Source organism: Lissotriton helveticus, chromosome 12 (assembly GCF_964261635.1).
Source record: "Lissotriton helveticus chromosome 12, aLisHel1.1, whole genome shotgun sequence".
NCBI classification, from domain to species: Eukaryota; Metazoa; Chordata; class Amphibia; order Caudata; family Salamandridae; genus Lissotriton; species Lissotriton helveticus.
Window position 1 is genome coordinate 465,716,412 of NC_136073.1, and position 27,106 is coordinate 465,743,517.

Genomic DNA, 27,106 nt, shown 5'->3' on the forward strand with positions numbered 1-27,106 from the left:
AGGAAGAGGTAGGCAGCCAGGTTGAAGTTAGGAGACTTAGCCAGGCTAACCTAAGCCTATTTGGGGCTGAGAATGGGACAACCCCATTCAGGCCTACAAGTGGACTTAGCCAGAGGTATAGGAGGGAAAGATCCCACTCCAGGGAATCTCTCCACTCCAAAGCTTCATGGGGTTCTCAGAGGGGAATGACTTCTCCTCAGAGGAGAGAACACCAGGCTAGGATGAGGGAAGTCCAACTCAGGATTGAGAGGGAAGAACTTGCCCTAGCCAAGGCAAAACTTGCTATTGCAAGGGAGCAAAAGTTAAGTGGACTAGAGTCCACTGGTGGCAGCAATATCCCTAAGGATAAAGACAGGTCCTATTACAATAGACACCTGAGTAAGATTATGCCCCCCTACAAAGTTGGGGATGATATCCACAAATGGATAACTGCTTTGGAGAGGGCCTGCAAAATGCAGCAGGTACCCCAAAGTCAGTGGGCAGCAATCATGTGGCTCTCATTTTCAGAAAAGGGAAGAGACAAGCTCCTCACAGTTAGTGATGATGATGCTAACAATTACACTGTCCTGAAGAGTGCTCTGATTGATGGGTTTGGCCTAACCACTGAATAGTACAGGTTGATGTTCAGAGACACCCAGAAGACACAGACTCAGGACTGGACTGATTGTGTAGATTGTGCTACTAAGGCTCTGGAGGGCTGGTTATTGGGCAGCAAAGTACAGGACTATACAGGATTGTACAATTTGATTATGAGGGAGCAGATCCTTAGTAATTGTCAAAACCAGCTTCTACACCAGCACCTGGTGGACTCTGATCTGACCTCTCCACAAGTATTGGGTAAGAGGGCAGACAAATGGGTCAGAACCAGGATTAGGCCTACAAATCAGGGTGGTGACCAAAAGAAAGATACCAAGCCTCAAGAGAAAGGTGGGGATAAATCTAAAGACAAATCCACTACAAGGCCCCAAAATTCCTCTGAGGGGGGTGGGTCCCAAACTCCTTCCTCTACCATTAAGAAACCTTATTGCCATGTCTGTAAACAGCCTGGCCATTGGAAAACTGACAGCAGTTGCCCCAAGGCCAGCAATAAGAAAAATATTCCACCAAGTAATACTCCCAAACCTCCTGTTACCATTAGAAGTAATCCCCCAGGTGGTGGGAGTGCCCCCGAACATTTAGCTGGGTTTACTTGGGGAACTCAGGTGGACTCTGGCCTAACCAGGTCCCCTACAGCAGCTACTCTTGTCTGTGAAAATGGCATGGGGTTTGCCAACTTCACTGCTTGTCCCAACACTTTGGGCAAGTACAGACAGGAGCACCACATCAATGGCCAGAAAGTTGAAGCCTACAGAGACACAGGGGCTAGCATCACTATGGTGACTGACAGTCTAGTCCCCTCAGGACAACTTTTACCTGGGTTCACCTATCAGGTGACCAACATTGATGGAGTGCAGAAAGATCATCCCATGGCAGTAGTAAATCTCAGCTGGATAGGTGTCACTGGCCCAAAGAGAGTAGCAGTGTCAACAAACTTGCCTGTAGATTGTCTAGTGGGAAATGATCTAGAGATCTCAGCCTGGGCTGGGGTAGAACAAGAAACCCATTCCAAAATGGTAGGCCTTCCAGAAAAGGTTAGTGGGGCTGTGATGGCCATAGCCCCAGCTCAAACAGAATTCCTTTCTAAAGAGGTTGGAAGGGCTGTGATGGTCACAGCCCAGGCTCAAGCAGACTTCCCTGAAAAGGTTGGCAGGGCTGTGATGGTCACAGCCCACAAACAAACAGAGTTCCCTCCTGAAAAGGTTGGTAGGGCTGTGATGGTCACTGCCCAAACTCAAACAGATTTTAGTGTTGTGAAGCCTGAAACTATAGATCACTTCACTCAGACAGAGAGTATTGTGGAGGAAGAAAAGTCTCCCTCCCACCAGACATTAGGTGAGAGTCAGCCTCCTCAGGGAACCGACCCTACCCCTTGTGAAGAAACTGCCCCAGAGGTAGCCAGGCCTGGCCTGATAGAGCCTCTGATGTCAGTGGACCCTTCCATGGTGGGACCCAGTCTGGAGCAGGTAACCTGCCTCTCTACACCCTGCCTCAGTCAGCCCGGGGCTGTAGAGGTCAGGGAGGCCAGTGGACCCCAAAGGGCCCCCTGTCCAAAAGAACACCCCCATCAGCAGATTAGGGCACCGAAGCTAGCAGCCCTAGCAAGGTGAACATTCCAAAAACTCCTGAGGGATATCCCTTACTCTTAGTTAGGAACCTCCCCCAGATGGACTCTGTTGGGCACAGCCAAACCTGGTACCCAAAGGCCCCAAACCTGACCTGTCCCTCCAGTAAGCCAACAAAAGGGCCCAGCCTCCAGCTGTAGGCAGCCAGAGGTTGACCCTGAGAGCACAATGTAACTCAGTCATGGAAAGAAAGGCATATATGGTGGATAGTGATTGGAGGAAGCTGAGCCCTACATTAGTGGAGCCTCACTTCAGTACTCCATCTCAACACCAGCCTTTTACTTTGCCAAAACACACCACAGGTAGAGATTCCCTATGGTGGAGACCCTCTGATACCCCTAGGGTGAGGGATTGCTTAGTGGACCATGAGACAGGGGGTAACCATGCTAGTGCAGGTACTTTCTTATTTGGCCACTTAGGCACTATAGGCTTACCTGGTCAAGGTTCTCCTTTCGTTTGGGGGGGAGGGGGGGGGGGGTTGTGTAGGAAGGTGGATACCTGACTATGGGTACCCCAGATTTTTTGCCTAGTGCTTAGCTGGATTTCGACTTAGTTGGCCTGGGACCCTGCTAATCAGGGCCCCAGGCTATCTGCTCTCACTGTAAAATGGACTCCATGTACTTTAGGTACATACCTAATTGGATGTTGGGTCACCTTATGAGCCTCTGTATAGTGTACCATAGGTACCCAGGGCATAGGTGCATCCAAGGCCTACCAGGGGCTGCAGCATGAATTATGCCACCCCTGACTTGTCATCCAAATTGACACAACTGGCTGATCACTCACCTGGGGCAAGGTTGTGTAATCACCCCTTGTTTAGGTATAGTATTCCTATACCTACCCTTATATATACACACATATATACCTATAAGTCACTCCTATGGCAGGCCTTAACAATCCTGGAGGCAGAGTGCTTGGTTTTATGTGAGATGGTGCTCTAGCATGAGCTGAGCCTGTCTGCAGCTTTCAGAACCATGTCCTTATAGCTGTTCTATGATATAGCCATACCATATACTCTTAAACGCATTATATTCCTCGCAGTTGAATGCTAACTTTGGTTTGGCTTTATCAAAACATGCCGTGTAAGCTGTCATACGCTTTGGAATACTACCCCCTCGCCAGTTCTGGCGACAGGGGTAGCATTCCACCCTTCTAGAGGGAGAAGACATGTTGTTCCTGTTAATCCCGGTTAAAGTTAACCAGAACCTCAGCATCACAAAATGGATGCTGCTGCCACAGACACAAGTCTGACCTCCTGCTGCTGGGAGTCCTTCCAGCAAGGGAGGCTTGCACAATAGGTTTCCTGTCTTGGGAGGTGCTAGCACCACCCCAGACAGGCCATAGTGTATTGGGGCAGGGAGGGCTGAATGAAATGAGACACTGCCTGGGGCACACAAGGTTTCCCATGCATAGCCCGGTTCAAACCAGTTGCTGGGGCACTCCAACCCCAGCTCTGGCGCAAAACTGGACAAAGGGAAAGGGGTGTAACCACCCTCTTCCCTGGTCCCACCCATAGGAGGGACCTAGCAGGTAATCCAGCCCCTCAGATTAGTATATAGGTAGGAGCTGAGTCAAGAGATTTTAGATTTATCCTGAACTGAAACTTGAAACGAAACTCTGGACCTTCGACGTTCTACTTGAAGATAGAAGACTGAAGAATCTCCCTTGTGGTCAAGGAGTGACCATCCTGTACCTACAGGCACCATCCAGCAATCTGCGGTTTACTCTGTCGACGCTCCCACCGGAGCCCGAGCACAGAGTCGGACAAGAGCCAGACTTCCAGACTTCTCTGACCCCGATCCACAGTCCGGGCAAAGCTGAGACCCGTGGAGGCGACGAGAGACGTGAAAAGCTTGCTCCTTGCTACTTGTGCAGCTTCTGAAGCACCCTCGAAGTTGTGCATTGGGGATTGAGAAGCCCCAGCCCCGAGCATCATCTGCACCGAAGATCAGCCCTCCACACTCCACGAGTTCTGCGTGGGGCCCTTCTGCATTTTCCTGCTCAACGCGTCTGTCTGGTTGCATGCCTGTTGGCTAGTGGCCTCTGTGACGATGAACCTTTGAAACTACACCACCTGCCTGGTTGCTCCAGGTGGGCCCCTGCTTCCCTGCAAAGGAGAAGCCCCATATGCCTTGCTGGTCTATCTAGAAGTGAATATTCGATTCCTGCGTGGGTTGCATTTGCCAAGGCCTGTTGACTCCAATCCGGAAGCCGACGCCGCCAACAGCGAGATCCTTTGTGGGACAGTCCATATTCAGCGCCTGGTCGTCGTCGACGCCTCCTGGTCCACGTGGCTGCAGAGTCAAGCTTCACAACATCACCTGATTGCTTTGCGACATCGCCTGGTTCCTTCCTGGTTCCTTCCTGGTCACTGGCTAGTGACCCAGACTCTGTCCCCTCTGCTTTCAGGTACTCTTCATCCTCGATCCGCCCTTGGATCCAACCGGACACTTCCCTCTTGGTTGCCTGCAGCATCTTTCTTCACGGCTCCATAGGATTCAGCGACGAAATGCGACACACTTTGACACGTATGCACCCGCTTCCTGTGGTTGAGGTAACGCAAGTACTCCGGTGCTCCTGTGGGTCTTGACTATCCTAGTGTCCTAGTTTTCAGTAGCTTTCTCCTAGTCCAATCCGAAAGTGCCCTAAAAGAACTAGTTTCCATTTCTTTCGTTCCCATTCTAACTCTATGGTAACTCGCGTGTGTGTTAAGACACTGCACACGCCTCCCGTGGGTCTCCTGCTTCCTATCCTTAGGCAGTACAGCGTAGCCCCAGCGATTCCCTAGGCCCTAGGCCTATCCTTTGTTCGTGACGTGGTCCTTATACCACTATTTTAGTATACGGTTTCACGTGCCCCTAGGGCCCTACTGTATTTTATGCAACTTATTGAATGATAATTGAGTATCTTGTTATGTGCTTGTGCCTCTGACCTCATAAAGAGTTCAGAGGATTGTGTTAGTAATAAATACATATATATTTTTATACATAACCTGTGTGGTGTCCTTTCATTTCGTATTAAAGGGGTTACATATGGTAAAACAGCTGGCTTCACATGCCCTCTTGAGTTTAGCCTAAGACTGCTTTGTCCATGCTACCACTAGGATAGCTGGTCTATAAGGGTGACTTTACAACCATCACCATAAGGGTTGTTTGGACTGATACAGGGTGCCCACTAGAATAGTGGACATCACATATCAGGCCAACTTCTCACAATATTCAGTTCTCCATTTTACCCAGCACTCTTGAAATGTGGAAGAGGGATGATAAGAGAGGAGTGAGAAGTGAGGGATTAGGAATGATGGATGAGTGATAATAGATGACGAATGATGGATGATAAATAAGGAATGATGGCTGGGTGATGAATGATGATGGCTGGTGAATAATGGATGTTGGATAAGGGGTGATGAATGAGGGATGTTAGATCATGGGTGAGGAATAATGGCTGAGGAGTGAAAGATGACATATGAGGAATGAGGAATGATTGATGATGGATGAAGTATGAGGAAGGATGAATGCTCTATGAGGGATGATTGATGAAGAGTGATAAATGAGGGGTGATGGATGATGAATGATGGATGAGGGATGATGGATGAGGAATGATGGATGCTGGATGAAAAATGATAAATGAGGGGTGATGGATGATGAATGAGAGATGAAGTATGATGTACGAGGAATGATGAATGATGTATGAGAGATGATGGATGAGGAATGATAAATGAGGGATGCTGAAGGATGTTTGAGGAATGGTAAATAAGGGTTGATGGATAAGAAAGGACCGATGATGGATGAGGAATGACTGATGAGGGATAATGGATGAAATATGATCAACGATGAATGATGTATGATGTATGAGGGATGATGGATGAGAAATTATAAATGTGGGGTGATGGCTGATGTATGAGGAATGATAAATAAGCGTGGCTGGATGAGGAATGACGAGACGATGGATGATGATAAATGATAGATGGCGGGTGCGGGTGCCCTATAGTGGATGCAGTAGGACGGCAGTCTGCATGAAGAAGAAGTGCATTTGGAGCAAGCCTGTGTCAAAACCATGAAGTGGATGATGAGTGGGGAATCCGCAGAGCAAAAAGATGTAACATAACATGTTTCACTCTTGTAGAGATAAATGGCAGCAGAGCAATGTGTCAGAATCTTAAACAGGTCGAGCAGGTCGGGGAGGAAATGGAGAGGGTGAGACGTGTGTAATTGTGCTTAGGTATGGGGGTGTGACGTGATTCAATGAGACATTACCTGGTGCAACACCCAACAAGGAAAAGCTGCACAGCTCGCAATATGTTTAATATTTTATCTAGACTAGAAGTAGAGATAAATGTACTTTTATAGAGGGCCTAAAATTCTACTGCCATAGGGAAGTGATGTAATACATTCATTTCTGCATCCCATTTACCCTCCTCTCCATCCTCAATACTGCAGGATTTTGACTTTGACTAGGAAAATGTTCCTTATTTGTTTTAAAATTGGGTACAAATGTACAGAATTGTGGTTAGACTCTCTGTATTATGACAACATGTTGCCCTTCACTTGGTCATGGAGTATTTTGCAGGATGGTGAGGCAGCAGTGGCCAGGATGGTTGGATTGTTGTTTACTGCTCTTGGGATAATGCATCTCTCAGAGTTGGAGACCTGTGCCCCATCAGCCATCTATATAGCCTGAGAGCCTGACGTAGCGGGCTCTACTGGCCATTAAAGGCCTACTTCTGTGTTAAAGGCCCAAGCCTCCCTAGAGGGGGCCCTAAAGGAAAGACTTGTAATTTGTAAAACAAAGGCTTCACGGAGTCTGAGGGGTATGAAATCACTTCGGTCTCTGTGAGGCCTTTATTCACAACAACAGCTGTGAACAAACATTGGAATTTTGCTGCTCCGGTCATTTACCGGCCATTAAAAGCCCGAAGGACTCCATTGTCTTCAAAGGAGCGCTCAACATTGCAATGTTCTAATGCAGGCTTTGGGAGCAGAAGCAGGTTTCATCCTTCCAGGCGAGGGGCAATGAGTGAGTTCAGCTGAGACACAAGGGAAGGTGCAAAGAAAAGAAGTTGGAGAGAGTGCGAGGGTAGATCAGAGCCTGTTAATTATTTTCTGTCACAGCAAATTTTTCTTCTATTTTTAAAACCTAGGCCATCTATAGGGTTGTCACTTGGTCTGTTTTTTAACAGTTTTACCTGTATTATCAAGTCTGGACCGTTATGACTACTGTGAAAAGCAGTGAAATCTAGTATTTTTCCATTCTGAAACATAAACCTAAAATAGCAGACATTCAGAAACCAGTTAAAAAGTATTTGTAAACTGTTAAATCGTTTTTGAATGATTACTAGAGGAAACCGAGAGATACGCGGTGTGTTATAAAATAATCCTGACCATTTTACATGAAATATGTTTCACCCACCAGCTCTTGGGTGTTCCAGAGTAGCAAAACATCAAAACATAAATAAATAGTCGGTATTTTTTTTTTAAGAAAGTGCCAACCCTACTCACTTACCAAAGATTGTTTATCGTTATTCCCATAAATAGGATCCGCCCCCAAAATATTCAATTTATCACTCCATGGAGACTCAATTGTTCGAGGTGAAGGAGCTGCCTCTTTCAGTTTCTGTTTAAGGCCTTTCAGGCACCAGCACTATGTTGTTGCTGCTATTTTTTCTAAAAGGTATCCTGCACCCCCTTGCAATTAGTGCTGCTTTTAAACAACTCTCATTGTGTTTGCTTCTTTTAAAGGAAATGTGAAATTTCTTTTCCGGGATCCTTGATTCACCAAAATGACATTTTGCTTATGCTTGACATTGTATTTCTATTGAATTTTATGTTATGGACTGACATTTATTGATGTTTTTATTGTACTTTTATGATTGCTGATGCTAATCGAAATAAATGCTGACTACTGACTGACTGAAAGGGGTAGTGAAAATGACATCAGTCTACCTTTGAACCCTGACGACGACATAGGTGTGCCTCTTGTTCCTATCATAGCTTCCCAGAAACCTCTAGTTGCTCCTGAGGCACATGGGAAGAACGAGGATTGAAAACTATACAAAGTAAATGGGACTTTCAGAGCTCTGTTGCTGTCTGCTCTTCCACTGACTTCATGACTCAGAAGATTAGTAGTTGAAAGGGGTTCAAAGAGAGAACTAGGAGTATTTTATTTATTTATTTTATTTATAAAGTTTTATATAGCGCAAACATGATCCCGAAGGATATCCGAGTGCTTCACAATTAAGGATGGTCAGGCAGGCATCAAATACAAATCAAATGAAACAGTTACAAAGGTTACAACAAAGCAGTCCAATAGTTGAAGAAACAAAACAAAGCATATATATATATATAAATAAACACACACATGTATTCATAAATATATATATACATATACACACACACACACACATATATATATATATATATATATATATTCACTGAAAAAACCATAGGTTAGAGACCATATATAGTTAGGAATTAGCATTTAAAAAACCTTGAAAATTCACTGAAAAAAACATAGGTTATAGACCATATATAGTTAGGGCTTAGCATTTAAAAAACCTTATTTTACTCACACAAAACCATTGAAATTCCATATATAGTTAGTTGCACTAACTATATATCGCGCACCCGCAATCCACTGCTGATGATGTCACATATTACATCATTCATGACATGGTCAGTGACATCACTGATGACATCACTGATGACATCTCAAATGACATAATGGTCTATAACCTATGGTTTTTTCAGTGAATTTTCAAGGTTTTTTAAATGCTAATTCCTAACTATATATGGTCTCTAACCTATGGTTTTTTCAGTGAATTTCAATGGTTTTTTAATAGCAAATATCATAAGCTGTCGAATGTCAAGTACGTGGTAAGTAAAAACATTTTCGTGTTTATGCACACTGATCTGCTTTGAATGCTGCCCCCCCTCCCCCTCATTTCTATTAGGAGTACTCTCTCTTTGCAGATAGTGAAGGGTAGTTAACGCAGGCCTTTGCCCCCGTTGTAATCCGTCGTGCCTGCTTCTCTCTCCATTTGATTGATTGTTATCCAAGCATTTACTGTTTTAGAATTGGTTCTCTTTGGTTCATTCTCTATTTACAAACAAGCACAGAGTCGCAATACTCTGTTTAGTCTTTGCAGATAGCGAAAAATCGTGTAAAAAAACAAAAGGAATCGAGCAAAATCAGTAGGCCACTAATGGGATCTCTTTTTGACCTCGAGAAAATAGAAACATTAGGAACAACCCCTCATGACAAACACGAAACTATTGAGATGAACTGAACTCCACACCATGATGGCTGCAATACAGCTCGGCTCCGCCACCCACCCCGCCCAAAATAACGATAAACTCTATGCAAATATTACAAATATATACAACACACCAGCAAAGTAACAGGGTAAAACATTTTATTAAACAACTATTTACATAACTATTTTATACTTTTTGTTGCCCGATCCGGCTAGCTCAATCGATCGAGCATGAAACTCATGCACTCTGATGGTTCAAAGTTTTGAGGAGTGCTTGTAACACTGTCTGAAGCCTATTTGCACTTGCTTCAGCTTCACTATTGTCAAAGTAAAGTGGGGACTGTTTGAGGACGTGACTGCATTTGTGAACAATGTAATGCGGTGCCACCCTGAACCGCTTGACGGAGGCCCCCGAGGGACGGTGTGATGGCGCGGACTCGGAGGGGGCGCTTGGCTCCGGCTCCCTCCCCAAGTCGTGTTCTCCTGGTGTAGCCTGAGATCGCCCCCGACATAGGTGGCCGGCTCCCGGGATCAAGCGGAACTTTTTGCCTTTTGGTAACTCTTCCATTCTTGACCTTGTCCCACAATCCGTTTCACCTAAAGACACGCTGTAGTGGGGCGCCCCTTTACCATTTCAGTTGCCATTCTGCCCGCTTTTGCTACACTGTGCCTCTTCCGCTATTCAGCTGTTTACCGCCCGCTCTTTCGACTACAGCGTCTCGCTCACCATGTAGTTGAGTTGCTCCCGCTCTTGCGGTGCAGCGATAGCCGGCTGCCACAGTACTCTCAAAATGGCGGCCGGCTCTTCAGATTTGGGCGTGGTCCACTAAAATTGCCCTGCGACACCTTGGAACTCGGACGCTTGTCTGCTAGAGATTGGGCTCCATTCTCGAAAGCGTCCCCTCAGCCTTGAAGATTCTACAAAAGTCTTGGGGGCCCCCGACTCCCGCAGGCTTCTGGTGGAGAGCGGCTAGCATTATTGCTCGTCGAATGGCCACGACGGAGCTACGAAATGGTGGTGCTCTCATGCTAACGCCAGCTTCAGTCTGAAACATCCAGAAACACTGTAGACTACCAATTCGATCAGTTCCGGTAGCGCCCCAACGTGACCCGGTAGAGAAGAACTAGCCCTCCCCTCTTTCACTGATGGTTCTTGTTGCCTGTCCCTTCTGTTGTCATTTAACAGAACTATTTAGCCTGCTGAAAGGGGTTGTGTTCCGACCGCTGGTTGGTGGAGACATTTTGACTATATTCTAGACCTGCGTTGTCGCGTAATGCGTCATATGATGCGCCGCGTTAGCGCATCCGGAAGTGATCCGGGGCGTGACGCGCAGCGCGTAACGTAAGCATAACAGGTCATATGACTTGTTAATAAAACTTTTCATTGGTTCATTTTACTTTTCTAATTCTAATGATGCTTTCGAACATTATTTTTTCTTAAATATATGTTATAATGTTCCAGGCTAATGTACTTTCCCGGAAAATTTACAACTGTCCTGCAAGTAAAATATATTCCTTTTTCGAGAAAAAGGGCGTTTCTTCGTCCCATGACGGAGCCGTTGAGCAAAAGAGGGTCGGCCTGCTGTCTTAGTCGCCGATACGCCTGAATATCAGATTCTTATCGATCACTTTATGTTGCAGGAGTCGAAAACACAACATCCCTTGACCATTTATCTTTACTGCGTTCCTGCGTATTATACCTTTTACCCTTCATGTAATTGGACTGCTTTATTTCACTTGCCTTTTACTGATTCGAAAACAGTGACTATTATTAAAAACTTTACCAATGTATATACTACTACCATGTTTTCTTTTAAAAACCTTTATTGTGAAAATGTCATTATACAAATACGGGCCTATAACCACGTGGGCCGGCCACGGAGCAAACTGTAATCGTATATGATGAGTAGACATTTACACTGTAGAGGAACGTAACGGGCGGGCCATTAGGTTGCAAGAACTAAAGTGTCTAACAGTTGCGGAATCGGTGGACGTACATTTTATAATTAAAATACGACAGGGCCACTTACAATAAAATTATCTAGATATACATTTGCGGGCAAGTACCATGGGTGACGTTAATTCGAACTTTCAATAGTACAGTAATCAATAACACATCAGAACTTAATATCAATAGGGATATCGAAATATTCAATCTATTCTCGTCCCCGCCCGCCATGTGCTTCAAAACTGCATACGTATCTCGTGATTTCAAGGTTTAGCAACCAGTACACAACAAGGAGTTACGAGTCCCATTTATTCCGGCGCCATTTTGGGCGAGGACGGGCAGGTCCAGGATATAGTCAAAATGTCTCTACCAACCATCGACTATGATGATGTTCATATGCTGTATTTATTAGAGTAACACTCATCTGTCCACATGAAATTAATTTGCCATAATCTAAACATGTCATTTTAATCTTTCCAAAGTTCTTCTAAATATTTGGGACCATTTCCCTTGCCTCTGATGCTGTCAGTGCCACTTCTTTGGTGAATGTACTGGCAGGTCGGGGGTTCTCCTCCAAATCTCTCTTTTGTGCAGCACTATAATTAATCGGTGCCACCTCTCCATATGACGATGCATGGTATAGTTACCATAACTATATTTTTTTTCGGTTCCTCTGGAGAGTACATCGTGGCAGATGAAGCGTGTAACGTACCGGGCATTTACCTTTTTTTGCATGTAGAGGAAAGGAAAAACAATTCGAGCATCCGAGTTCTAAGGTGTCCCAGGGCCATTTTAGTGGACCAGGCCCAAATCCAAAGAACAGGCCGCCATTTTGAGAGTCCTCTTGCAGCCGCCTGTCGCTGTAGCATCAAGAGCGGCCGAAACTCAGCTGAATGGCAACTGAAACGGTAAAGGGGCGCCCCACTACAGCAGACGAGCCTCCACCTAGGAAGGCCCGTTCACGCCGCCTCCCCCCCCCCCTTCGGGCACCCCATGCCGTTATTCGGAGCAGGATTGTAGGATGGCCACACCAGTACGGCAACTTGCTAGACACCACCTCGGTGCCTACCGAATCTCAGCGCCTTGTGGTGTCTTCTATTCAGAAAACATTGTTGTGCTGCCTTCGACCTATTCGCCGCAAGTGCGCACGCAACTCAGCTGCATAGCTTGCTAGACACCACCTCAGTGCTAACCGAATCTCAGCGCCTTGTGGTGTCTTCTATTCCGAAAATATTGTTGCGCTGCCTTTGGCCCCATTCGCACATCGGTCCGCTACTGACGCCATCTCACAGGCCAACGGGGCGACCCACGCCGACTTTCAGCATTGTAGGATGGCCACACCAGTGCGACAACTTACTAGACACCACCTCGGTGCCATCCGGATCTTGGCATCTCAGCGCCTTGTGGTGTCTTCTATTCAGAAAATATTGTTGCGCTGCCTTTGGCCCCATTCGCACATCGGTCCGCTACTGACGCCATCTCACAGGCCAACGGGGCGCCCCACGCCGACTTTCAGCATTGTAGGATGGCCACACCAGTGCAACTTACTAGACACCACCTCGGTGCCATCCGGATCTTGGCATCTCAGCGCCTTGTGGTGTCTTCTATTCAGAAAATATTGTTGCGCTGCCTTTGGCCCCATTCGCACATCGGTCCGCTACTGACGCCATCTCACAGGCCAACGGGGCGCCCCACGCCGACTTTCAGCATTGTAGGATGGCCACACCAGTGCAACTTACTAGACACCACCTCGGTGCCATCCGGATCTTGGCATCTCAGCGCCTTGTGGTGTCTTATATTCAGAAAATATTGTTGCGCTGCCTTTGGCCCCATTCGCACATCGGTCCGCTACTGCCGCCATCTCACAGGCCAACGGGGCGCCCCACGCCGACTTTCAGCATTGTAGGATGGCCACACCAGTGCGACAACTTGCTGGACACCACCTCGGTGCCATCCGGATCTTGGCATCTCAGCGCCTTGTGGTGTCTTCTATTCAGAAAATATTGTTGCGCTGCCTTTGGCCCCATTCGCACATCGGTCCGCTACTGCCGCCATCTCACAGGCCAACGGGGCGCCCCACGCCGACTTTCAGCATTGTAGGATGGCCACACCAGTGCGACAACTTGCTGGACACCACCTCGGTGCCATCCGGATCTTGGCGCGTTGTGCTGCCTTCGGCCTATTCGCACATCGGTCCGCTACTGACGCCGCCTCACGTGCCAACGGATTTTCTACGCTTTTTATACCCTATGCCGCATAACAGGTCATGTGACTTGTTTATAAAACTTTTCATTGGTTCATTTTACTTTTGGTTTCCTAATGATGGAAGGCTTGATCATATGACCTAAAAATAACACTTTTCATTGGATGAAAACTATTTTTTTTTCCCAAACGATGAAAGCCCCACCTTGTTTCTGGATGTTTCAGACTGAAGCTGGCGTCAGCATGAAAGCACCACCATCTCGTGGCTCCGTCGTAGTCATTCCGCGAGCAATCATGGCAGCCGCTCCCCACCGGAAGCCTACAGGAGTCGGGGGCCCCCAAGACTTTTGTAGAATCCTCAAGGCGGAGGGGACGCTTTCGAGAATGGGGTCCAAGACCTAGCAGACAAGCGTCCGATTTCCAAGGTGTCCCAGGGCCATTTCAGTGGACCAGGCCCAAAAAGGAGAGAGTCCTGTGACAGCCGCCTATCGCTGCACCGCAAGAGTGGGCGCAACTCAGCTGAATTGCGGATTTTGACACAGTGGACCAAAAGCGGACGGAATGGCAACTGAAACGGTAAAGGGGCGCCCCACTACAGCAGACGAGGCTCCACCTGGGGAGGCCCGTTCACGCCGCCTCCCCCCCCCCTCCCGGGGCGCCCCACGCCGTTATTCGGAGGGCGGCAACTCAGCTGAATTACGGATTTTGACACAGTGGACCAAAAGCGGACGGAATGGCAACTGAAACGGTAAAGGGGCGCCCCACTACAGCAGACGAGGCTCCACCTGGGGAGGCCCGTTCACGCCGCCTCCCCCCCCCCCCGGGGCGCCCCACGCCATTATTCGGAGGGCGGCAACTTACTGGACATCACCTTGGTGCCACCGTTCTGCTGCCTTGGAACTATTCGCACAACAGACCGCTACTGATGACCCACCCCCCGCGACGCCCCACGCCGGATACCGAAATCAGTGCGGCACCCAGGCAACATCACCTGGGTGCCGTCCAGAAATCTGGACGTTGTGCTGCCTTGGGACTATTCGCACAACCGACCGCTACTTCCTTCTTTTTCCCTAAAAATATTTAAATGTTTTTACTGTTTTTAGGTCTCGCCTGTCGATGCGCATGCGCATCGAGCAAGGCGAGAGTATTGCGAGTTATCCACTCTTTATCCACACTGCAAGGAATCGTGGCGATTCCTTGCAGTGCCCGTGACTTTTAAGGTCAATGCGCATGCGCATTAAGCTTATGCGCATGCGCATTGACCTTAAAAGTCACGGGCGCGTGCATGTCCGTCTTTGTTTACCCGCTCCGCCCCCTCCCCTTCCCGCCGTCTCGCATTTCCCCTGTCGCACTTCTCCTCCCCCCTCCCCTCTCTTCCCTCCGTCTTGTTTCCGGCGAGCTGCTCCCAGCCATGCCGCACCTGGGACCCCAGGCACCAATAAATCACTCCTCCCGGCCTCCTGCAGAATCCAGACGGCCTCCCTGATGTCCTTAAGCCCCGCCATGTGAAAGGAACTCCGAGCAGGGTGAGTGACGTCGTAAAATTATCCCGACGCCGAACATAAACTCCTCCGCTCCTCCCGCCTCCCGAGGGCACAGTAGTTTTCCCGCCCCGCCCGCCCTGCTAAATAAATTTAGCCGCCGCACGCCAGCTGCCCTAATTGACCCCTGCCCCCACCTGTGCGCTGCTCCCTCCGCGCAAAACAGCCTGGGGGAGACCGGCTTGTGCCCTGCTCCCCATGGGTCCCCCCTTTTTATTTCCATTGCAACCGTATTAGAACGTCACTCCTCCCGGCCTCCTGCAGAATCCAGACGGCCTCCCTGATGTCCTTAAGCCCCGCCATGTGAAAGGAACTCCGAGCAGGGTGAGTGACGTCGTAAAATTATCCCGACGCCGAACATAAACTCCTCCGCTCCTCCCGCCTCCCGAGGGCACAGTAGTTTTCCCGCCCCGCCCGCCCTGCTAAATAAATTTAGCCGCCGCACGCCAGCTGCCCTAATTGACCCCTGCCCCCACCTGTGCGCTGCTCCCTCCGCGCAAAACAGCCTGGGGGAGACCGGCTTGTGCCCTGCTCCCCATGGGTCCCCCCTTTTTATTTCCATTGCAACCGTATTAGAACGTCACTCCTCCCGGCCTCCTGCAGAATCCAGACGGCCTCCCTGATGTCCTTAAGCCCCGCCATGTGAAAGGAACTCCGAGCAGGGTGAGTGACGTCGTAAAATTATCCCGACGCCGAACATAAACTCCTCCGCTCCTCCCGCCTCCCGAGGGCACAGTAGTTTTCCCGCCCCGCCCGCCCTGCTAAATAAATTTAGCCGCCGCACGCCAGCTGCCCTAATTGACCCCTGCCCCCACCTGTGCGCTGCTCCCTCCGCGCAAAACAGCCTGGGGGAGACCGGCTTGTGCCCTGCTCCCCATGGGTCCCCCCTTTTTATTTCCATTGCAACCGTATTAGAACGATGGAGTGTGGCCTTTAGTATTGGAGTTATGGTAAACATCAATGATGCCTATAAAGTTGAAAGGAACACTTTCTAATTTGTATCGTGACCGTCCCAAGCCTGTCTCTTTGCACCCCCGCATCTATGCACAAGCAGGGGCATTAGTTGCAATTGTGTGCACAGACTGAGGGACCTGCAACACAATATGAAATGTGAACAAAACACCCAGTGAGAAAATAAGAGTGTCAAAGTTAGATGGCCTGTGAGAATGTGAAACCCCCAAACCTAAACCATTACAACCATTTTGGTTGAGAGCTAACTAGTTCAACTAGCAAGGAAACACACACGTCTACACTGATGTCTACTCTGTGAGCACATTGTGCAGCTGTGGGCTTGTTGCTAATGATTATACTGATACAACTTGGGAGTTCCCAGAACAGATCTGCTTGCTCAAACTACCAACTATGCAGACCTTGGACGTCATTTAGGGGTGCTGTGGCTTACCTTTGCTGCTACCCTAGCACTGCCTTTGTGTCTCCTGGCATAAGAGGTGGCAAATTCAGTGCCAGAAACACAGGGTCAGCTGGTGCTCCACTCACTTGATTTTCTGTCAATTTTTTGTTACACTAATAGTGAATAAATAAAATATATTATTCACTAATAGTGTAATAAAAATGGAGTACAATAAGCTGGAATATGCCTTTCCATGGCCGCTGGGGTAAGTAAAAAATGCTTTAAAATAAATGCATGTTGTGTGCGTGCGTGTTTCAAAACAGATAAATTAAAAGGCATTGTCATTTACAATGCCAATAGCCTTAGTGTTCTCACACGCCACTCATCCACGCAACGCCACTCATCCACGCAACGCCACTCATCCATTTGCAAAACGAAAAAAGTTAAACTCTTCTATTGCGAGACCTATTGCATTTTCAATGCTTGTTGTTTTGTTGTATATATTTATAAGTTATTAAAGTTTTATAATCCTACTACTTTGTTGGAGTGCTATATATTTTTAATGTGACACATAATTGTAAAAACTTTGATGTACAAAGAGTCATCCCTGGAATCTTCCGCTTCAGGCTCGGGCCCCTCCCCAATCACAATACAGGATGGTTTTCAGATAGTAGGAACGCGTGTGGTGTGACGGATCTCATCGGGTGTGGGCCTTGATCTACTATAACTCCTTTGAAGAGGGGTAATTCTTTACAGCTGGGGCCATAAACTACATCTGCAGGGCTAGCTGATAGCCTGGGACCGGCCTGGACAATCGGACACAGAGGAAGAGGAGTGTCAGAGGGTGCGGTAGTGAATAGGGCGAAAGGGAGGTGTCGGGCGGGCACAGGGTGTGATTCTCAGGGAAGAGCAGCGCAGATGGGGGGAGGTTTATTGCCCATGCATAAGACAGAGAGCGGGGGTGACCAGTGCCTGGGGGAGATGCTTGCGAGGGTGGGGAGCCATGCTAAGGATCGACAGCGTGCAGAGAGTGGGTCTGGTCAAGTCATCTAAAATGGCTGCCGTGCACGACAAAAGCGTGGCATTTGAAAAAAGGCAAGATGGCGCAGACAATGTTTTTCAACACTTCCTGATTTCCTTCGAATCGAACGTTAACAGACGTTGGGGCATATTACCAAAGTTAAGCGATATTTATCCCTAACGATGCTTAGCAACGAATTTTTTACCGCTAAGCATCGTCAGAAATTATCGCAGATAAACCTTGCTATTATCAAGGTTTATCGCAAATGCGATAAAAAACGGCCGCAATGCATTAATATCGCTGAAAAGTCAGCGATATTCATGCATTACCGAGCTAATGCTCTTAGCCATGTTATCCACCTCCCATTGGATAACATGGCTAAGAACTGCTCAGGGCAGGTGTTACTTTTTGGAGATATTCGCGCTTAGCGCGAATATCTCCAAAAGTTGGTAATAGGAGATAGCGATGTTAGCGACTGTTTCCAGTCGCTAACATCTTGGCATGCCCACTTTGCATGTCATTAGTGATAAATATCACTGACATGCAAAGTGGGGCCCAAGATGGTCGCTATCTCCTACTAGCGGTCGCTAACTGGTGTTAGCGACAGCTAGGTAATACGGAGATAATTTTATCTCCGCTTTCTTGGCTTTTAAAGCCAAAAAAGCGGAGATAAACCCCCTTGATAATATGCCCCGTTATCTCTCCCACACTACCGGTCCCCCTGGGCTTAAACGCCGAGATGGTAGGGACTGCATCCCGTGAAGATAGGCCGAGACGTCACTCAGCAGAAAAAAAAGTAAAAAAAAAGTCTATAAACATACAATAAGTTAAAAGTCAATCATTCTTCATTCCTTGTAGTACGCTCCCCAGTCCGCTTCCCGTTACGCTAACCGGGCGCACCCCACCAAAAAAACGCCCTTTTAAAGCCTCCACATCAAACCTGCCCGTTCCGCTGTTACAGATATATATCTTTTTTTGAACGTTAATTTCTCAAAATCCACTGGAGCACATATATTGAGACCTAGCAAAGGCACATCGGGCTACCAGTCCCTACAATTTTGCCAAGTTTTGTGCAAATCCATTCAGCCGTTCGATTATTATTATTATTTTTTTTTTTTGCCCCGCGGGGCCCTTTTAAAACCTCCACATCAAACCTAGGGGGTCAGGGAGGATCTACTATGCCCCCTTATGGTCATTTTCCCCTTCGCTTTGGCCTCCTCTTGTCTCTCGATCCTACCGAGAGACAAGATGGCGGCCGTTACGGACTGTTTGGAATGTTTACAGACGCCGGAGAACCAATCAGCTTCGCTTCACAAAGCTCCATAACGCGAAAAGTACGCGAACTGGAGCGCTGCCCGGTCCGCTGTTACAGATATATATCTTTTTTTGAACGTTAATTTCTCAAAATCCACTGGAGCACATATATTGAGACCTAGCAAAGGCACATCGGGCTACCAGTCCCTACAATTTTGCCAAGTTTCGTGCAAATCCATTCAGCCGTTCGGGCTAAAAGTGAGGCCAACCGCCCTATGGAAAACTCAAAGTTAAAAACACGTTTTGGGACCCCCCTTTTTTCTCGGCCCCCCCTTGACGAAACCCCCCCAAATTTTCAGGGGCTACTCGGAAACAAAATGTTCCATTTTCCTGAAAATTTCAGCCAATTCCGTCCACAAACGCCAAAGTTATTAGACATAGAATTTTCAAAAATCCCATAGAGAAAAAATCCTAACTATATATACCTACTGGCGACCGCCAGTAGGTAATATATATATACACAGATAGATACATATATACATATGCATATATATAGTAGCAACTGCTAATGTGTTTTGGTCGGTATGCTTTGGTACCTGGATATTTCCCTCTTCCACCTAGGGCACCTGATTTTATTCTTTTTCCTCGTTTTAGCCAATACTCTGTAGAATTTCTTTCCCTGCCTCTCCCCCTCATTCTCTCTTACTCACTCTACTTATCTGTCTGCTCATCTGTCTAGTCAAAGCCTTCCGTCCCTCGCTATCTACCTGTCGTTTTGTCTTTCTATGATTCAAGATATCCATCCGTCTGTCCATATAGACATTTCTCATACTTTGTAATGACATAATAATGCAGTGCAGGCTCTGGCTAATGACTTCTGATGTTTGTAATGGAGTTGCCACTATCTGATAGTTCTCCTTGTCCCACTCCTATCCCAACCTGTCTGACTTCTCATTCACCACACTGCTTTCCGCCATCAACTCATGATCGACTGCTTTGCTTTAATTTGTTAACTTATGAGGTCTTCATCATTCTTTTCCCAATGTTTAATGAATGCATTTGATGTCGAGCACAATTGCAAATGAAATCAATACATCAGAATGAATGACGGCTCCAAAGGTCTGGTACAGTCTCATGGGTCAGTTTTTGAAAGTTAGATGGTCATACCGATGGTCCAGGATAACTCCCAAACCAACCATAGGATTTTGCAGAGAAGGGAACATATTTATCAAGACTTTGCACCACTGCATAGTCACACAAAGCAGGGCAAGGTCTTGAAAGGGTATTTACTTTCCAGTGCTAATCTTTGTTTTGCTATGGAAAAGTACCCTTTTTTCAGCACATTTAGGGCCAGATGTAGGAGGCCATTTACCGACCGGTAACGACCGGTAAATGGGTTTTTGGTATGTAGAGGGCTAAATTTACCGATTCTGTAAATTTACCGAATCGGTAATTTTACCGATTCGGTAACTTCGGGATGTAGGTGGGACTCTTCAGAGTCCCTAAGGCCTTACAGATTTGGTATTTTACCACCCAATCCAATTGGGTGGTAAAATACCGAATCCAGGTGTGCATGCACATGTGTGCATGCACACCTATCCATGTGGCAGACAGACGTGCCCTAAGGGCATGTCTGTCTGTCACATGGCACACATGCCAGTATTTGGGGTGCTAGAGGGTGTCAAAGTGACACCCCCTGCACCCTTGCTGGAATCGGTATTTACCGAATCGGTAAATACCGATTCGGTAATGGCCATTGATTCCTATGGGCTTTAATGCCCATAGGAATCAATGGGCATTACCGAATCGGTATTTACCGATTTGGTAAATACCGATTTTTACAGAATCGGTAATTCAATTACCGATTTTACCTACATGTCACACCTTCATATTTACCGATTCATAAATCCCGAATCGGTAAAATTCGGTATTTATGAATCGGTAAATACGAATTACCTACTTCTGGCCCTTAGTGCTTTGCTCTGCATCACATCGCTTTGACACAAGGGGGTGGTACATGGGTTTTATTTGGGTATTCGAGTACCCATTTTTTTAATGCAATGTCCAAGCAACTGAAATTGTCAGATCGAGCTTTGTGTCAAAAAATAACACCTTTTTGAGTCAGGTGCAAAGTTGGAGAAGTACATTTATTTCTTCAGACAGATAGCTCTTTGCAAGTGTGATGATGCACTGTTTAGCAGGCATCCAGTGTGTGAAATTTTAAAAAATGAACTGGGCTCAGGATTTTTTACTGGAAGGATACACTTCCAGTACCGCACCTATGATAGACATCACACACACACCTCTGCACCATGTTGGTATTGCAGGAGAAGAGAACAGCAGCAGACCATATTTATGGCTCTGCGCTGCCCCCACCCCCTTCTTATAAAGCAGTGCAGCAACTTTGGTTTTTGTGCTGCTTACCATTATATTTGATTAATTGTGCCTCAAGGAATTATTCAGATTGAGGCTGTATAATAAAACATGAATCATTATGTGTACAGTTAATATATGCATTGAAAATGACATGGCCATCTCATAGACGTCCAACATGAATCTATTTCTCTTAAGTGTTTTCCCTGTGCTTCATTTCTGTACAGTGAATGAGCAGACAGCCCAAGTGATCCAGGCCGCCTTCAGGCATGCGACGTATCCTGACATCAATGGAGAGCGGTCCATGTCGGTTTTTGGCAAAGTCATTTATGGGTTAAACAAGTAAGAGTTAATCTTCTTTCTTGTGGCTGACAGAGGATCAATGTGGCATCTCTGGGATCTTTAGAGAGAGTGATGCTTCAGCATGCTTTGGTCCAAGGCAACCATCACATATAACACCAGGTGATGCCCATGGGTGCCATAGGTTGGCCGGGGGCGGGGATTTTATTGTACAGATGTTTCGACATATTATCCATTAATATGAGTGTATGAATGTTGGTGTGCAAGAGAGAAATTAAGTCCCAGTCCTGTGTGTGGCTGTTTTTTCATGGTCACAACGATTGGAACCGCTAGCCCTGGCTTCATCAGTGCCCCTTCTCCAATAATATGTTGTAATTTGTGTTTTACATAGAAAGGAATGTTTGTGTTGTGCGGATTTTATATATCAGGCTATGTTATATTTGTACAGGCCACAGTTACCCTACAGCGCTTTAACTATGAGACACTATGGATTGAAGACGCACTATGATGCTTTAGGGTCACTGTGGAGGTACATTCGCCCTATGCAGACAGAATCACCCATGATTTGAAAGCTTTTCGAAATGAAAGATGATCTTCGGTCTATGTCACTCTAAAGGGAACAGGATATAATTTTGGTCGCTAGCAAAGAAAAGGACCATTGGAGATCAGGGGATTCTCATCGAAATAAGATTACTAGAGCAGAGATTCCTGTTAGGTATATGTTGAGCGAAGTCAGGATGTAGGAAGTCTAGGTCCCTGTGCCGTGTGCCACATGCAATATACAAGGGCTTAAAGATTCCATCCAATGAAAGGAAAGAACAACGCTCTTCATCCAATACAGAATCGCTGACAATCAACAACATAGGAAGACCCCGATATTCCTTTGTTTGATGATGTCTGCTTGGGTTTTGAGACCTATGGTGACCTAATTCACCGGATGACCCATTTCAACAGACTCTGGCACTCAACTGGCACCAAATTAACGTAATCTAGGAGAGTTGTAACATGATCAAACCACGTTATGTTCAATGGGCAGCGAGATTGTGGATCAGAGAAGGCATGGAGCTGCTAAGGAATAAAATTAACAAGCTGAAGTCATGTGGAACCTGCAGGTACATTCCCCACAGTATCTATTAAATAAAGGGAGCACAACCACTTGACTACAATCATGCAAAGAGATAGCCCCATAGTGCAGTTAGTTTCCAATCTGTCTAGTAAGACAGTATGCGGTACAAAAGGGTGTGGTGATGGGCGGAGCATCTGAACCAATCAAACACTCACACCCAGTCAACAGATGTGGGATTCTTGTAAAGCGCACTGTTACTCTACCTGAGTGTCCTGGCGCTGTAGACCGCTGGGGAACCCGTCCTGGTTTTCCCTGTGAGATGGTCCCTTTCTGGGTATCTCCAGGGTGAAACCAGGCATCCCCGGCGTCTGTGGGGGGCCGTTGTAGAGATGAGGCAAGCTTAATGCCCAGAGTTGCCGAGTGTGTTCCCTGGTTAGAGTAGGCACTGAGGCAAGAATTATCGAGTCCGTTGACCCTGGTCCAAGACCCTGCCGCGTCGGGAATTGAACCCTGGTCCCGGGCCGTTCTCTGCTTATAGGTCTGCCGCCTCTAACTAGTGAGCCACACCACTCCACCTCTGGAGTTTAATCCATCACCGTTCTTTAGCCCACTCTGCCACCCCAGTTCAGACATGGCCATATGCTTTGTTTGCCATAAGTTGGCAGGGTATGCTCAGACGTGAGTCCCTTGCTCACTTTGCTACTGGATTCAAGCAAGCCTGGCTGAAGACGGCTGAAATGCCAGAAACCGGTCCTAGGAAGCTTGTTTCCAGTCCAGGGTTGGAAAGCAGAAAGACACGTCACCCGGATCCGTCTTTGAAATCAAGATACTCGGATACATTTGTAAGCATTGCCTCACAAACGACTGGAACAGATACAAGTTTTGGACAGGAGAATTCACGATTATGGAATTACCAGCCTGCTTTAATAGTTGAAGAGAACATTATGACCTGATTCTGTGAAGATATTCAGTATGACCTTTGAGCATCTTCTAGGGAAAGCCATATTGGAACACATATGATTCAGGAAGCTCAGATAAAGCACAGAATATAACCACAGAAACCCCTTTTTGAACCTATATATATATTTTCTTAACGTCCCCTGGATATTTGGGTTGTCTACTTGGAAGAGGTCCTAAAGAAGGTGGCCTTGTGCCGCCGAAACGCGCGTCGACCAAGTGCGGGGTCTCAGATTTAGCTTTGAGACCTGTATATTGGCAGGGTGGCACTGCCAATTTGGATTCAGTTTCCTTTTTCCAGATGGTGTGATGATGTATGCAGTTAGGGTGTGAATGTGTGAGAATGTTGTGATAGATTGTTTATTACCAGGGGCGTAATGATTTGGGTGAACTGTATAAGAATAAACTTTTTGTATATAGTCATGTATTGTATGTATTTTACCATGTTTTTTTCTTCTTTTTCCCTGTTTGAATCCCAAAAAAATGTCCTTGTAAAAAACTCTCTTTTCTTTAAAAAAAAGCAACTTTCTATCTGTGAAAAAATAAGAGAATAGATTCCTATATAATAAAAAGAAATGATAATTTAGAGAAAATGAAATAAACTTTATACTCTTTGAAGAAAATTAAATAGATTGTTGTGTATTTGTCACCAATATTACACTATAAAATATAGATACATTTATATCAGAGTTGTGTGGCCATTGAGGGAAATCTGTTTTCTTCATTGTGATATTCTATTCCCCTCCTTTCCCTTGCCTTTTTATGTTTTGAGGGGGTCCCATCATATTTGCTATTTGAAGACGGCTGAAATGCCAGAAACCGGTCCTAGGAAGCTTGTTTCCAGTCCAGGGAAGGCATGGCTTGGCAGTTCGGGCTGGACAGTTCCCAGGAGGCACAGGGTCAGACTGATTTGCATATGGCCATGTCTGAACTGGGGTGGCAGAGTGGGCTAAAGAACGGTGATGGATTCAACCCAGATCTGTTGACTGGGTGTGAGTGTTTGATTGGTTCAGATACTCCGTCCATCACCACCCCCTTTTGTACTGCGTAGTAAGACAGTATGATCAGCAGTATCCAAAGCCACCAAACAAAGCATAAGTGCTAGGACTCCAAGTCCTTCATCTTCATCAATGACAACAGGTTCAGAGCCTTTTTCAGCAAAGGCTTATCGACAATGGATAGCAACTGCCTGTTTTGGTTTGTCTGACAGAATATCAAGGAGACAAATCTCGTGTGGACAGAATAGCGTGTCAAAAATACTGAGGACCAAAATATCGAGAAGATAAGTGCAATGAGATACATATAGATTTACTATTCTTAACTCCACATCTAGATCCCTTGAATATATATATTTATTGTCAAGATACATATATGTGGAGTTAAGTATAGTTAGTTTGTTGTATCCATAGAAACTTACTGCCACAATATTTATGTCCTCAATATTCTTGTCATGTTATTTTGTCCACACAATATTTTTCCCCAATAGTTTGTGCAAACACCCCTGTTTGAGATCTGGAGGTATAGCCCCTGCTTCAAAGAAGGGTTAGCAATAACATGCTTAGCTCTGTGCATACGTACATGTGATTTCCACTGGTGCATTTTTCTGTGTGTTTTCTTCTGGTTGGTTTCTACATTATTTTCCAGTGGTTCTATGTGTATGTGTGATTTACAATAGTGATTTCATATTTGTCATTCATTACCACAGGTGTATTTCTATATTTAATATCCGCTGATGCCTTTCTGCCTTTGAACTCTACTATGGCAAACTAATTTCTAGACTGTTATAATGGCCAAAACACGATGGACTGGAATGTGGCCCTGAATAATTACCAGTGGATGAGATAAATTCAAGCATTCCACCTATTACCGTTTTGTTTTCCTCTTTTGCTTTGCGGTTGAGCATTCCTATTTTCGATTTCCAGGGGGGGGGTATTTTTTGTGTATGTTTTCCACCTGTGTATGTATGTATATGTTTAATACTTGTGCACTTCTATATATTATGTTATCCTATGTATATTTGTAGAGAGCATCAGTGCATCACTTAGCTGCAGTGAACCAATAAATATGAATTGTGTATCCCAAATGTCCCGCTCTTTGCGCACAGCTACGTGCACTTTCCACTGCTGTGTTCCCTGGTACCAGCATTTGTTCTAGGGTATTAATATGTATAGTAACTTCACATAAAAATAAGCACAGTAGGCATGTTGTTGTATAGGCTACTGAATCACAGTTAGTAGCCTCTTGTAGCCCCTATGTGCCTCTCATCTCTTTACTGGAGGCCCCATGTGCAATATATGCCTTAATTTAATTTTATGTGTTTACTTCTTGCAGAAATGTTCGTATATTACTTTAAAGTATGTATCCTAATGAGGATTACATTGTACTTGCTAGCATGCTAGTTGCCCTATTACGCCATTAGAATTAGCCCTCATTGTTGAACTGACTGAAGGACTGAGGTAAAAAAGTGTGGCGTGAATCAGAGAGCTTCATGGGTAACGGTACCATTCCGAACGCATGCCTTCAGAACCAAAGCACCCTCCTGCCCCTCCCCCCTCCGCTTGGTTGATAGGGGAGTGATTGAAATGGCCTTTCTAATCTGAAGGAAAAGAGGGCCCCGTCGACCTATTCAGCACATTTTAGCAATTCACTAGTGACGTGTGACCCCGTGTTGTGTAACCCCATGTTGTGTGACCCCTTTGCTGTGTGAACACGTGCTACGCCAATGTGGTCACTTGACAGTTTGCCAACATTGCCTACATCAGTTGGCGCTGGCCCTGTGCCAAGTGCCGCAGGCTGCACAGGTGAATCATGGGTATAAGGCACATTTTGTCTTTGTCCAAAATGTTTCCCTCACCTCTGTGCACATTACCTCCTCGTCCTGTCTCCCCGTCTCATTCCTTAACAGTGAGCAGCTAGTCTGCTCTATAGAAACCTATTACCTAGCTGAGCTTTTTGCACTTCCCCCAACATGGCGTCACCATCACGTGACAATAAAGGGGGAAGTGTCGCAGAGAAACATCCTGTTCTTTTTTTTCTGCGTTGCAGTCCTTGGGGCCTAGCTGTGCGCAAGGTGCTGGAACACGAGTGGAAGGAGGTGGATAAGTCTGCCTTCCCTAGCTTCTTGGCCAGGCGTTACCCTCTGGAGGGTTTTGCTGTTGAGTTTCCTCAGTCTGTGAAAGTTGACAATTTGATGGCTGGTCTTTCCTCTCAAGGTTTGGTCCTCTCGGATGACGCCCTTCCTGCTGATGCTGTGGATAAGCGTGTTGAAGGGCCGGTGAAGCGTTCTTATGCTGCTTCCAATTTTTCTGTCCATGCTACTACTTATTCGAATTACATGGTCCAGTCCCTCTTCAAAGATTTTCATTCCCTGTCCCTTCTGTTGCAGGTGGGTGAGGATGCCACCCCTCTTTTGTCCATGATGGTGTTGCAGGTGCGATATTTGTCGGATCTTTCCTTTGACAATTTGAGTACCGCGGCGGCCGCTTCTGGTGCTTCGATTGCTGCTCGCCGACACATCTGGATACGTTCCTGGAAGGCTGAGTCTTCCCAGAAGTCCGTCCTCCTTAAGTTGTCTTTTGGGGGTTCCAAGGTGTTCGGTCCTCAGCTTGAGGAGATGGTC

General features: G+C 46.4%; 1 protein-coding gene across 1 annotated transcript in view; it reads left to right on the plus strand.

Moving 5' to 3' along the window:
* CETP (cholesteryl ester transfer protein) overlaps positions 1–27,106 on the plus strand; it is a 110,477-nt gene that overhangs the window by 22,376 nt on the left and 60,995 nt on the right. Inside the window, exon 2 of the mRNA XM_078668641.1 lies at positions 21,392–21,506. Within this exon, the coding sequence (XP_078524767.1) occupies positions 21,392–21,506 (115 nt within the window). The remainder of the gene's footprint in view (positions 1–21,391; positions 21,507–27,106) is intronic.